General features: G+C 45.4%; 1 protein-coding gene across 1 annotated transcript; it reads left to right on the top strand.

Annotated features, from left to right (window-relative positions):
* The first annotated feature begins 1,145 nt into the window (after positions 1–1,145).
* Positions 1,146–2,623, top strand: LOC142877395 (uncharacterized). Its single transcript, XM_076012003.1, has one exon. The coding sequence runs from the start codon at positions 1,552–1,554 to the stop codon at positions 2,473–2,475; it is 924 nt and encodes a 307-aa protein (XP_075868118.1). The 5' UTR covers positions 1,146–1,551; the 3' UTR covers positions 2,476–2,623.
* The last annotated feature ends 10,936 nt before the right edge of the window (positions 2,624–13,559 follow it).

Raw genomic sequence — 13,559 nt, 5'->3', positions numbered from 1 at the left:
ATTCCTCAGCCATGAATCAAGCATCAATTGCATTAATGACGTCTCCCAATTGATCTGCCTTATGTCACTGAAGTTGTTTCACCTAACTGAAAACCAAATGATCTGTGTTCATCATGGTTAATAAATCAATAAATAGAACATTTTAATTTCTGTGTTGTGGGGAAATAAAAACCTTGTTTCTCCTCCTGCTGAACATCCTCTTGCTTTTTTCTTGTTCTTTCAGTGCCTCAGTCCATGATTCATTCAGGCAGACACTATAAATGAGCCACTGACTGACCCACCCACACCCCACTGCCACCCCACCCAGTCCCCAGCTAAAAGGCTGCAGGGCTTCGTGGACCAAAATCTATTTATTGACATTTCCAACAGCACAGCTGATTTCATTTATTGTAAAAACACCTCCACGGGCCCAACACCCCTATTAGCGCCAAATATCCGTACTCTGTGTTCGCATTGCAGCTTGCTCTAGTATTCGGCCTGATCACTCGCAGTGGCTTGAGAGTGGATCATGAGAATGTTGCCATTAAAGTATCAACTAGAGAGGCTCCCTGCATAATATTTAATATTCCCCAAAGGCTTGAAGCTGTGAGGACATCCTCTAATAACGCTTTCTTTTTACTCCACTTATATAGATAAACACACAATTATCTTCGACACAATTTGCGTCAAATGCTATTTTTACACACACACACACACACACACACACACACACACACACACACACACACACATGCACGCATGCATGCCGCACACAACACTTTGAATGTCACACCCTAAACGTCTCTGTGCGTTCAGTGGGGGATGACCAACAAAAGAGACGCACACGACCAACAGAGGTGGAAAAACGAACCCTGCAGTGTAAAGTTGCTCGACGCAGCCTCCATCATACATCAAGTATTAATTAGGCCATTAAGTTGATGCTCATGGACACTAACTATAATCAGGCGGACGAGTGCCGCTGTCGAATCTCCGCGACCTCCGCGCGGATCCTGATCTCATCTCATTAGCGTGCGCGTGTGCCAGGGAGCGCTGAAGTTGGCTCGGTAATAAGCATCATGAGGCGGTCTCAGTGCTCGCGGGAGGAGGGGTCTGCCAAAACCTTTTTTCCTCTAATTGACCGGGGAGCGGAGGCAGCCGGGGATGCGAGAGTCCGCCGCCCCTCCCCTCCCTCCTTCCGTCCCCCCGCTTAATAACCGAACAGCGCCTGGACCGTCTCGCCGTGTTGCACGCTCTTCTTTTAGGAGGAGCTCGAAGAAGGAGCGGCAGCGCGGAAAAAAGTGTCGGAGCCGCGTGGGAATCGCTCACCATGACGGGAAATGTATTTAGGAGACTTGTTCTTCAGCACTCTGACGCGCGTGCGGCGCGCCCACGGAGAGAGGAGACGCGCGGTGGACATTCCGTTAGCGCGCACGTTTGAGATGTAAAGTGGCTGCCCCCCCCACCACCACCACCAAGGCGTGCATGCGAAGGAGCATGCACGTCAAAGTTGTTTTTGGCATCCGAACCTCATCCCTGTCTTTGCTTATGTGCTGAAGTGGCACGGGCGCATGCATGGGCTTGGCCAAACGGGAAACGCAGCCGGATGATCAGATGGCTGATGTGGAACTGCTTTACTTTGATCAGCCCGATGCCAGAGACACCTCCCTGATTTTCAATGAGCCGAGGAGCAGCAGCTGCAGCGCCCGGAAGTCGCTCCATGCCGGCGGCGGCGGAGGAGGAAGAAAAGCGAGAGGTGCAGCACCATGGACAGCGACCCGGACGGAGCCGGCGGAAAGTGAGACCTCGTTCAACTGCAAACACCAAAACCACTACGGTCATGATGATGATGATGATGATGATGATGATGATGATGTTCGGATGTTTGAGGCAAGTCTGCGAGCCTGCGGAGTGAGTCAGAGCTCTTCAAGTGAACTGTACGAAGAGAAGGTGGCAAAGGTGCAGCAGGACGTCGAGGAGGAGAGAGAGGAGGAAGAAGAGGAAGAGGAGGAGGAGGAAGAGGAGGAGGAGGAGGGCGACATCCCGGAACTTTACTTGCTCTCCGATGATGACCTGTCCTCTGACGCCCAGGGCAAATCGGTGGATTACGGCTTTATCACCGCCGTCACATGCCTGGTGACAGGCATCTCCCTTGTGGCCATCTCCTACACGGTCCCCAGGGACGTCCGAGTGGACCCTGACAGCGTCTCCGCCCGGGAGATGGAGCACCTGGAGCGGGAGAAAGCCCGCGTGGGCGCCCATCTGGACCGCTGTGTGATTGCGGGACTGTGTCTGCTCACCCTGGGGGGAGTGCTGCTCTCCACGCTGCTCATGATCTCCATGTGGAAAGGGGAGATGATGAGGCGGAAGGCTTTCGCTTATTCTAAACACGCGGCCAGGTTGTACGGCTCCATCAATCTGGGGGGCGGATCCAGCCCGACACGGGAATCCTGCTCGCGTTTGTCAGCGTCTGATGAGGATTTAGAGGTGCTCAGCTGAGTTTACGGACGGGACGAGTGGAATAGACTCAGAGTGTTCAGAAAATCCCATCAGCTCTGCCTCACAGACGGAAACGCGGTGTGGGTTTAATGCCTTTTTAATTCTAACAACCGAGGGTTTATTTTCATTTTCATTTTCATTTTTTTTTTTTTTTGCTCCCTCTATTGAGCCTTTCTTTAAGTCCGCATTTTCCAAGCCCCTCTTTGTCTCACATTTCTTAAAGGTACAACAAAGGAGGAGGTTTTATTTGCTGTAACTGCTCTGTTTGATGTGCAACTCATCCTGGTGCAAGTGACTGATTTACACATTAAGGATGGAAAATGTCTCTTAAAAGTTTAGCTACAGCCATTTGAATGATTTAGCAGCTGGATTTTTTTTTGAGATGATGAAGAACTGACCAGAAAAGACGAGAGTAGAGGGGAAGATGTGGGTTTTTAAGGCAAACTTGGATGACAGAACTCTGGAAATGCAGCAGAAGTTGATTGGCCAGTACAGCGGTCCTCACCAGTTCACCCTCAAATTAATCCTCAAACTACAACTCAATAGTATGTCTTATGCTGGTGTAAAGTTAGCAGAATGTCAAGTCACGCTAAAAAACTGCAATGAAAGAGTCGGAGAGTGTTTCTTCACTCCTAAATTTTGTAATTTTTTGTCAAAATAATGTTGTTTTTAATCCCGACTAATTCAAAGCAGCTTCATCTTGAACATCTGAGGGAGATAAATGCGACGTATCATCTTGAGTATTAACACAGAAACCACACACACTGGCAGACGGCGACTGCTCTGCTTTTGATGTCTGACTAACTGACCTCTCACCCACAATTGCAGAAGGCTGTTGCAAGCAGCCACTGTTCAAAGTGAAAAACAACCAACGCTTGGTGCTTTAATAAAGCCAGAGTGCGCTGCGTGTGCAGCTGTATTGACAAATGGGACAACGAGATGATTGGAGTTCTGAGAGGAGAAATACATCTCGACAGGGCAACAGATTTTAGCACAACACCGAACCAATCCCTGATATGGGTGAGCAGGATTAATGACTGCACAGCACTGTGTTGTTCAGGAGGTGTAAAGTCTGTCTTGCCTGGGAATCTGTTCCCTTCCTCGTTCCTGATTTCAGACGACAGTGGTTTACATTGCCATAATCTGGAATGTGTTTGAATGAGTATTGATGACAGCAGACAAACCTCTGTTTTTGTACAAAGGGACATCTTTTTTGTCTTTGATTCAGTTTCAAAACCCTACATTAACACCAAATAAAACCATGAGTGATGTTGAACTATGCAAAGACAAATAGTTTTTTTTTGTTCGTAAGGATCATTATATTTACGCTGGTTGGTGGCGGTTCAACACCAGTTTCTTATTTCTGCCCCGTGAGCTACCGATGTGTCACTACTCCTCGTTAATGCTGCTATTTCAGTGACTCCATGTGCAGACATGTGTTGAAAAGCTTGCGTGTCTCCTGCAGCTGCGGGGGTATTAAAAAAAAAATCATACCTAAACCAGGAACACTGTTGTCGTGACTGCCTACACTTTTCCGTCCTGTCAGAAAACGCTGCGCTCTGCTGCACAACTGTGCAGAATGTTTTTTTTGTAAGAAAAAAAAAAAAAAAAGGAAAAGAAAAGCTGTTGCATTAATCCTACGCCAGGTTCCCGGAGGAGTTGCTCCTTAATATAAATATGATCATCTGAAGCGGTGCCTTCATACACTTGGGATTTGTTGAGAGACAAAGAGCGACGCCACAGGAGGCGTAATTAGAATTAGTGGTTGAACACAGATGACGGGGAAGCTCGCTTTACTCCAGGTGCCCATTGGGTGAGGAGTGGGGGGTGGAGAGAGTGTTTGAATGCAGATGTGTCAAAGCAAACAGACAGATAGATTCAGTGAACCCCCATGGGATGGGGCAACGGGGGAGGGCGTCTCTTGGGGTGACTGTTGTTGCAAAATTGCTCTTGGGAGGGGGGCGAACCGCCAGCGGCCTCAATCAAACAAACTCCAAACCGCAGTACTTTGCTGCAGCAGCGGCTGCCGTGTGGACGGGGAATGTGGAAGAAGTGACACGTTAACTGTCAGACGAGTGGATGGAGCTTGAAATCCACTATTAAGATGATGTACTGACCATTAAAGGGCAAACCGTCGGAGAAGGGCCGTGAGCTTGTTGCTTCCAAACACCCTGATTGTGTGTGCCGTGTCGTTTCAGTTTGTTTTTTAAAATCAATTTTCAGGGATTTCAGACCTTATTGTATTTGCAAATGGAGGGTGTGGACATGAGTCATCCATCTTTTTTCTGTCTCTGGCCAGGACCTCAGTCCTCCATGGACTCAGCTCCCTCTGTGGATCTAATCATGTTTTTTTCCTCTCTGTACAGCCTGTAAAGACATATTGTATTTTTTTTTTTATTTTTTTATTATTGCATAGCCCTCTTCCTTGGGTCCTCATTGCAGCTGGGACCCCTTTATTGACATTCTTGATACTTGGTTCTGCTCATGTTATGAGCATAATCATATAACCCCTCTTTTATATCATATTTTTTGGGGGTGGTGGTCAGGGGTTGGGTCATTTAAACTCACAATACCTGCATTCCAATCTCGTACTAGCCATGTTGGGATGATATATCGCCTAATATAAGCTTTGGTAATTTCCCCTGATGTTGTATTCTCATTGGCCCATGAGAAACAACTTGGCCTGCACACTTCAGAACAAATGAGAGCGGCTTAAGCGTGAATCCACACCTATGTGCCGTGTGTGTATGTGTGTGTGCCTGGCTCATTGTGTGGCAGATTGCAGCGCGTTAAGTTGATGTGTGGCAAATGCGAACGATTGGAAGCAGCTTGTTTCCTCCTTGGGAACGTTATTAGTGATGTAGAAGAACGGGGACGCTGCAGCAGCTTTAATTGGTGTCTGTGTTTGTGTTTGCCAGGGGATCCTCTGACATAAAATCAAACCTGTATTACACACACGCACACACGCTCTCTCCGCTCTGCTTCGTTCTTCCATGGATGGAGTAAGTCTGAGTAATCATTCAGGGCAGCTGGCAGCAGGAAATGAAATTGGATTGCCTGGGGGGGTCGGCAGGGGTCAGGAGCTGGGGTGTGGTTCTGGACGCCGGGGACCTTGCGAGAAGAAAAGCTTCCGTGGCAGCTGCTTATCATCAGCTGTCAGCGGCAGCCATCACCATGAGTGGCAGCGCAGCGACGCGTTCAGCCGCGCTGGGAATCGCACTTCGAAACTTGGAGTGTGCCGGCGTTCTCTCTCTCTCTCTCGCACTCTCTCTCTCTCTCAGAGGGCCACGAAAGATGAGGCCTAGAGTTCAGCAGGAGTAGCGTCTTCAAGCTCACCATTTGATGAGACTATGGTTTTGTCTGTCAACAATTAGTGATCATCTGTGCCTTCATCAAGAACGAGATAGGGTATAGTTCACAGTGCCTGGGCGTGAGTGGCACAAGTTTCAACAGATTCAGTCACAGAAACAGTTAGCCTCGTGCTAATCCAAATCTTTGTATTTCAGGATTGGCAGCATTTCATTTTTTTAGGCTTTATTACTGTGTGGCACATCACACAAAGAACCAAACATAAACTCTTTAGCGTAACATGACATTCTTTTGCAAACATTGCTTTTTAAAAAGAAAAATCATTAAAATTATTTTCACATGCCAATTAGACACCCAAAAGTTCATGTTTAGCTGTAAAATTCACCATGAAGATTCCGGGTATCAGTGCACTTGGTGACATCACAAAACGCTGATTTCCACAACTGCGTGCGAGACCACACTTTCTGAAAAGTGGCACAGGCAAAATAACCCACTGCTCTCATTTCTTGGCACTTCATTGACAGGCTGGAAAGACATTGCTGGTGGAAAAGTTGACAAAAGTGAACTTTACATAATATTGTATTGGAGCCTTCTGAGTGCTGCTGACACTAAATATGCAGCCAGTCTGCAGCTCATCTCGAGGAGGAAGTCTGCGAGCTACGAGGAAAGGCTGCTGCGCAGGTGAAAGTCACTCCAGGCTTTATTAACAGCGTTTGTTTGTGGTGATTAAGTCAGCCTGCAGTCGGCCAAGCGGTGCCCACATACTAAAGGCTCTCATTTTCTTTTCCCCCCGTCCTTCTGCTGTCAGCGTCCAACACGAAAGGGCCACCATAACCATAGAAACTGGGTCAGCCTGTTGCCACGGAGAGCTGCCTGTTCGCCATGGTGCCTCCATGTGAGGGACTTGAAGTTATTTCTTCTTTTGATTTGCTGCTCTACTGGCAGTCACGGTGTGTTGTGACTGTGTACGTGCACGTGCGCGTGTGCATGCACAATACATCCCTTCCATTATACCCAGGTCCTTTTTAGTTATTTATTTATTTATTTTTGCAGAAGAAGGAGAAGCCTTGCGCACCTTGTTTGAGTTGACGCGCTCAGCGCTCAGCGACGGAATGCTCTCAGTCAAACATCCTCCTCTTTAGAAATGTGAAGAGCGAAGGCAGGAAATACTTTGCAGCCTGCAAAGCTGCGCTCTGTTCGGATCAAACAACCCTGGAAGGTTGCAGAGCTGAATAAGTCAACTCTGTGCTTTTTTGGCTCCGCAGCATTTTTGGAAGACGTTTCTTTCTTTCTTTCTTTTTTTTGCATTCGCGCTGACATGCAGACCACTGCCGGGACTCTTGAGAATAGACAAACATTCATTCACATGTCGCTCTCCCCTGTGGATTAAGGGGAAACATTAGAGTGCAGAGAAGAATCTGAACAGGATGTTATGCATATCTGACCCCACCACCACCATCACCACCACCACTGCATGACCACTATTAGAAAAAGCAAGGAGTTACTGCTTCAGGTCAAGAGCAAACATTTGCAAACCGTTTTTCTTCAGAGATTTGACTTTCTGGTAGGGTACTATAGCTTCCGACAGACTGACTCCTTTTTTTATATGGATGCATGTAAAAATCCTTTTTCGCCTTTAGTCGATGAATTATTGAGGGTACGTTCTCACACCCGCAGCTGTGATAATGCTGACACGGGCAAATTAATCAAAGTGGAATATTGGGCAGTTAAAAGTATGGCACGTTTTAACCACTGCATAAAACTGATTAAACACTCAATCACAGTGACAGCAAAAGTGGGGGCGTTAATGTTTGACCCCCGAGGTGCAAGTTTAAGGCCCGTCCCTGGTATAAATAAGCTGCACCCTTTTGGTTTTTAGTCTAGTTCGGCGATGGAGGCGTCAATACTTGAAACGACGTCCCGGTGTCAGTCACTCCGCCGGGTTTGGCAGCTGCAGGAGTTGAAGGGAGGGCGGCACAATTAATCTGGCGGCGGGACAGATTTTGCTTACCTTGTCTGTGATTTATGCCGCAATTTACGCCGCGTGCCAGCTCCTCATATCCGCACAGATTGTACCTGAAAGGCCTCTGCAGAATACTAATTCCATTTAAGTTGCTCCTTAAGGCAAAGGGCCCAAATCTCCTGGAGGGGGTTTGACGTCACCCTGTCAACTGACTCACAGCAGACTTTTCTCAGAAGTGGGCTCTCACACAAAAGCCTTGGAATGAGTGTTTTTTTCTTCCCCTGTGAGTGAATCAATTAGGTGGTATCAAACACGACAAGAGTTTCAATGCGGCATCGATTACGTCTATTCTTTGTTTGCCGCTCTGGTCTGAATCGATAGTTTTTATATTTCCAGCAGAGGAATGTCTGAGCTGCGGTTTTCTCAGCCCTCAGACGAGGCGGCGTGCAATCATGCGGACGTGTAAAAAGTGTCCCTGTTCGCCTTTGATGTCTGACAAATTTGACAAATTGCTCTGACTTGGACGTTTCTGGGCCCCGCTGTGTACTGTAGCTCCACGCAATAACGGGTCATTTGTTGCATAAAAAGTGTGTTTCATTTCAAAGCTTTACTTTACCTAAATTACATGTAAACACTCTGTAGTGTCGCACCTGAAAGTTTTCTGATCTTTTCTGTTATCTGGACTACAGTGGAGATGCCTTGTGTGATTATGAACCCTCTGTTTTCAGCCCTTCAAAAAAAAAACACTGGGTTTTAGGTGTTCCAAACAGGTTCATTTCTCCTTTTCCTGTCCAATGTTTATAATAATAATAATATTATAAACTTTTATTTGTACAGCGCTAAATCACAACCAAAGGCGTCTCTTTTATAAGGCTTTGTTCGACATTTTTTGAAGAGGACAAAAAATGGACAGAGCCAACACCTGGATATGGGGTGTTGCCACCAGTTATCAGTGTGGCTGAAAAGGTGCTGTTTCTATCACCTAATCTATAAAGGCTCTTGATCAATCTGTGGATATTTGGTATAGCAGAAAAGCTGCATTATATTGGCATGCAGGACACGAGCCAACCTGAAAACGTCAAAAAATATATTTTTCTTTGTGCCTGTCAAATTTAAGTGGGTGCTGCAACAAACATGTGTTGACACTTGAATGACAGCCGAACACGGCATGTGACTGTGTAGGATGGTGGTGCCTACTGCAAAAAAAACCAAAACAATATATATATATATATGTATATATATATATATATATATATATATATATATATATATATATATATATATATATACATATATATATATATATATATATATATATATATATATATATATATAAATATATATATATATATGTACATATATATATATATATATATATCTGTATATATATATATACATCTATATATATAGATGTATATATATATATATACACACACACACATATATATATAGATAAAGATAGATAAAGAATTATTTATTTAAAAAAATCTTGATAACCCCACACCCTTTATTGTGAATATATTCTAAAACAATTTTTACTCTTGGTTTTAGGAGAAAAACTCAACCTGATTCAGTTTTTTAAAAACTTGAATCAGGTAAAAACTTTTTTAAAGAAATACATTTAAAAAGGAAATAACAGGAGAGAAAAAGATAATGAAATGCATTTCTGTGCCTCATATCCAGATGGAGGCGGGCGTTTCAAACAGCACTGAGCCTGTCTTCAGTGCACAACATGTTGAAAGGTTCTTTGGGGGGAAAGAAGAAAGTTATTTATTTGTTGTGATGCAGGTAAAGCAGTTTTCTTCTTCTTGTCTTGGTATTTGTGCAGTGTGCAGAGAGATTTGTAACTTGCAGGATGGCAGATGTTTGCAGTAGAACTGCGCCCCTGTGAAGCTCAGCCCTGTCGAGTGACTGACGGCCTTGTCGGGGGGGAAATCACCTGTGACAACACATCCACCACTGTGTGCGACACGAGTCACTTTCATTCAACGCAGATCCCGTTGATTTCCTCGACAATTGTCAGGTTTGTCCTCAAACGCCATGCGATATCGGAATTCAGGCAGTTGCAACGCGACTTGTTTGTGGGTATTCTGCAGCTGTGACTCCCTGATGAAGGGTCCTTCAAGGAGGACCTGTGCCCGTCTTGGGCCCCTAATGAAACACTTCAGGTCGCACATGCAGACGCACCGACGACACCATCCTTTGTTCTCCTACATCTGGAACACCTGATCCCATCTGTTTCCCACAGTGTGTTGTGCCGCCTGTCATCCGAACCACATCAAACCGGGACGGTTCGCATTTTCATCATGAACAAACACCAGGCAATTGATGCAAGCATACACAAACACAACACTGTTTTCTTCCTCCTCTTTTATGCACAGGGAAATAATGAGCCTGCTTACTGAGCGCAGAGCTCCACACGTCTCATTCACTCTTGGGCTCCTGCCCTAAAATCCCTTGTAAAGCAGATGAAAACATCTTGCTCCTCACGCCTCTGATGTGCCTCCGCCAGCTGCTTAATTGCAAGCGGTCGGTACAATGTCAAGAAGACTTTCCATTCTATCAAGATATGTCACGATCGTGTCTGCACGATCATTGGGATAATTGAACGTTTTATTCCGTCGACTCTAACAAGTGAGGTGTCATTTTGAGGATGAGGAAGGTTATTTTAAAAGCCCTCAAAGGGAGGTGAGATTTTAAAAAGTATGTGCCACTCTCTGTGTGTGAAGGCATTAAACGCAATGTTGTGCCCATTACTTTGAAAACGGTTAAAGCCCAATTCCGCTAACAGAGCAATTCAGCAGCCCCCCATCAGGCACTTTCATTTGGATCCAAACATCTGCACAGGACAACACACTGCGAGGAGTAGATGAAGATCACATTTTAAAAGGTGCAACAAAACTGTGAAATTGTGATGAGGACCTGTAAAAATCACCCGAGTTTTGCAACTCTCTCCTTTTCATCATCACAAAGAGCACTGTCGGGTTTTTTTTTTTTTCACAGCCCACGCGCGCACCAGTTCAGTTTAATTGACCATGCATGTGTTGTTGCTACTGCAGTATTCAAATAAGATCTGAAAAAAGGATTGAACTCTGCATAAACATTCTTGAAAGACTATTGCTTATTTGTGCAAACACACACACATTGAATGTGAAAATCCTGTTTTTGTAGGATGTTGTTACCTGTCTTGTGAAAATGCATTAAGGTTGGGTTATCAGTTATTTGTTTAAAAAAGAAAATGTAGCAATAAGCAGTTAAAGGGTCCCACATTTTTCTGGGGGTTGATACAGATTAAAAAACAGAGCTTAAAGAGGCTTACGGGACTAAAAGTTAGGTCGCTTTGAAACAACTCCTCAAACAAAACTGCTGATGTGGAAATTTTGCGCTAACATGCACATGGTGGCTTTTTCTAAGCTGTTCCACAGCACCCACACACACAGTCCATAACCTTTATTAAAGTGCTTTGAAGCCACAAAAAGTAGTCTGAGCAGGACTGCACGCCACATAACCTCCACTCTTCTTTGTCTAGGCTGGGGGGACTCAAACGCAGACACACAGTGGGGCCAAAATGTAATACTTGGACTTGGAAGTCACAGGCCAATGTTGATAATTATTGAAAAAGAAATCCTCTGGATAGAACAGTGAACCTTTTTATATGGACCCAGACAAATTTTGCTGGCCAAATATAATGACACTAGAGTTTGACACCTATGGTCTATGGCCTCTGTTAGAGTCTGTGTTGAAAATATGCACGTCACAAAACAGTGACATACAAATACGCACGTCACAAAACAGTGGCACACATTCTGTGCTAAACTTTGTAAACCGATAGTTTCACAAAGGTGAATTCCATTGACAGTGTTGCATGAACACACTAGGCAACAGTCAGATGTGCAGAAATCTGCCGGCTGGATTGTCCGAGGCCAGTCGTCGCTGAGGGAATGAGGTCGAGCGTCTCTGCAGCCAGAGGGCAGCGAGGTCGGGCGCTGTGTGAGAGGCTGACTGATGTCTCGTGGGTTCTGCACACCAGGATGGACGTATCTGTCAGTTCCAGTGAGAGACAACCCGAATATTTATTTCACTTTTCATGTTAAAAAGAAAAAAGCAGGTATGACGAGCAAACTGCTGTGTCAGCGAAATCAAGGGACTGAGTGAAGCTTGTAGCCGCTCCCGCCCATGCTAGCGTTAGCCCTCCGACCGTCGCTGCCTCTTCCTCCCCTGCTGCTCCCCCCTGCTGTGCCACCTATTCAGTGCCATTATGTGCCACCGCTGCTGTTCCCAGAGGGAGGCTTTGCTGCTGCTGCTGCTGCAGCTCTCCTTTTATGCTTTTTTTTATGCACGAGCCTGAAGGGTGGGAAGGTGCACACTCAGAGTCTTCACTCTCCAAGCACGAACGGAAGGGCGTCTGTTTTTTAGAGCTGCCGTTTAGAAATGTACCATTTAAACGCTACACATCGGAATGCCGTGCAGGATTTCCTCCTGAACCTCGTGCGCATTTGAACGGCCGTGAGAGGTCGGCGCGGCGTGACCCCTCAGCCCGCGGCCATGCATCCAGCGCATTTGCGTGTTGCAGAGAATTAGTTAGTTGCCGCCTTTGGATTTGGAAACTATTTACAGGGATGAAATGGAGCGGTGTTCTTTTATTTATAAAGCCAGAACGTCCATAGTGAAAATCGTTTTATAGATTTAATGGCCTTTTCTGTGGCTTCGTGTTGGGTAAAGCATCCACTTTCTGTAATAGCGGCTCAGTGCTGTTTACACCGAATTACATTTTGTGCCTGAGCAGGAAGCGCTGGGGGTGAATTCAGCGCTGCCCCGCGAATACGAACAGACAGCGTGCACTTTGTCGAGAGGAGAGACGAGTGTGTTGATGCTGGTGGCGACAGGTTGGTGGGGATGTTTTGGGATCAAAGCTCCGAACGCTCACTTTTCTGAGTGTGTAAACACTCACTGATAAAACTATGACTAAGTGCCTGAAGTCCAGGCTTTACGTATGCGCTTCAGAAACTCGGCACCCTCGGCTTGTTTTGTTCTACTTTGAATGCATGAGGGCAAAATCTCCAAGGGTAAATAAACACACGTCAGCCGTGTTCTGACTGTCTTGTTGCTCAAGTGCTTGCTCCGCGTTAGCTTTTCTTTTTCTCCTCAAAGCAGCAGTCACTTTGTCAGTCCTGGTAAGAAAAAAAAAAAAAAAAAAAAAAAAAAAAGGAAGATCTCTCAATAACTTAGCTGTAGCTCTGGTGCAAATACAGAATGAGATCTCTTGATTTGCTCCTGTTTTGTTCACTTCTTTGTGTTTTCCTTCGGCCGCCGAGATCAGTTTTCACCAACCGCAATTATATTTTAGCTTCTGTCAGCAAAGTAAAGCAGAGCTGATTAAAAAAACAAAAAACAAAAAAAGATGTTTAGACCTCACTGGAACAATCACCCTCAGGCAGCCCTTTATTGAGAGCTCAGTTGTGGCCATAAACTCTCTGTTGCTGCTCACAATGTTGATTACAGCAAATACTAATTGCATTCTCAAAACTTTATGATCGTGTATTACTCAGGTGTAATGACAGCCTTGCTTGCATGCACATCATGTGTTAGAAAATGTCTTTATTAGTGTGTGTGTGTGTGTGTGTGTGTGTGTGTGTGTGTGTGTGTGTTTGTGTTATGGGCCATATAACCAGAGTGACATCATTGATTTTGCATTGAAATGGTTTAAAACAGGCTTGTTTCTTTGTCACCCCTCTCACGACGCTTCATTTTCTTGCTATTACTGAGATTTAAGTCCACGTCTCACTGCAGTTGCCTGGTGACTGCGGCACTG

The sequence above is a fragment of the Nelusetta ayraudi genome, unplaced genomic scaffold (genome assembly GCF_046127955.1).
Source record: "Nelusetta ayraudi isolate G7.1 ecotype Tasmania unplaced genomic scaffold, CSIRO-AGI_Nayr_v1 ptg000135l, whole genome shotgun sequence".
NCBI lineage: Eukaryota > Metazoa > Chordata > Actinopteri > Tetraodontiformes > Monacanthidae > Nelusetta > Nelusetta ayraudi.
Note: the sequence above shows the minus strand (reverse complement) of the source record. Positions and strands in the feature narration are given on the sequence as shown.

Coding starts and splice junctions, on each gene's coding strand:
- LOC142877395 (XM_076012003.1), top strand. CDS start 1,552: ATGGGCTTGGCCAAACGGGAAACGCAGCCGGATGATCAGATGGCTGAT.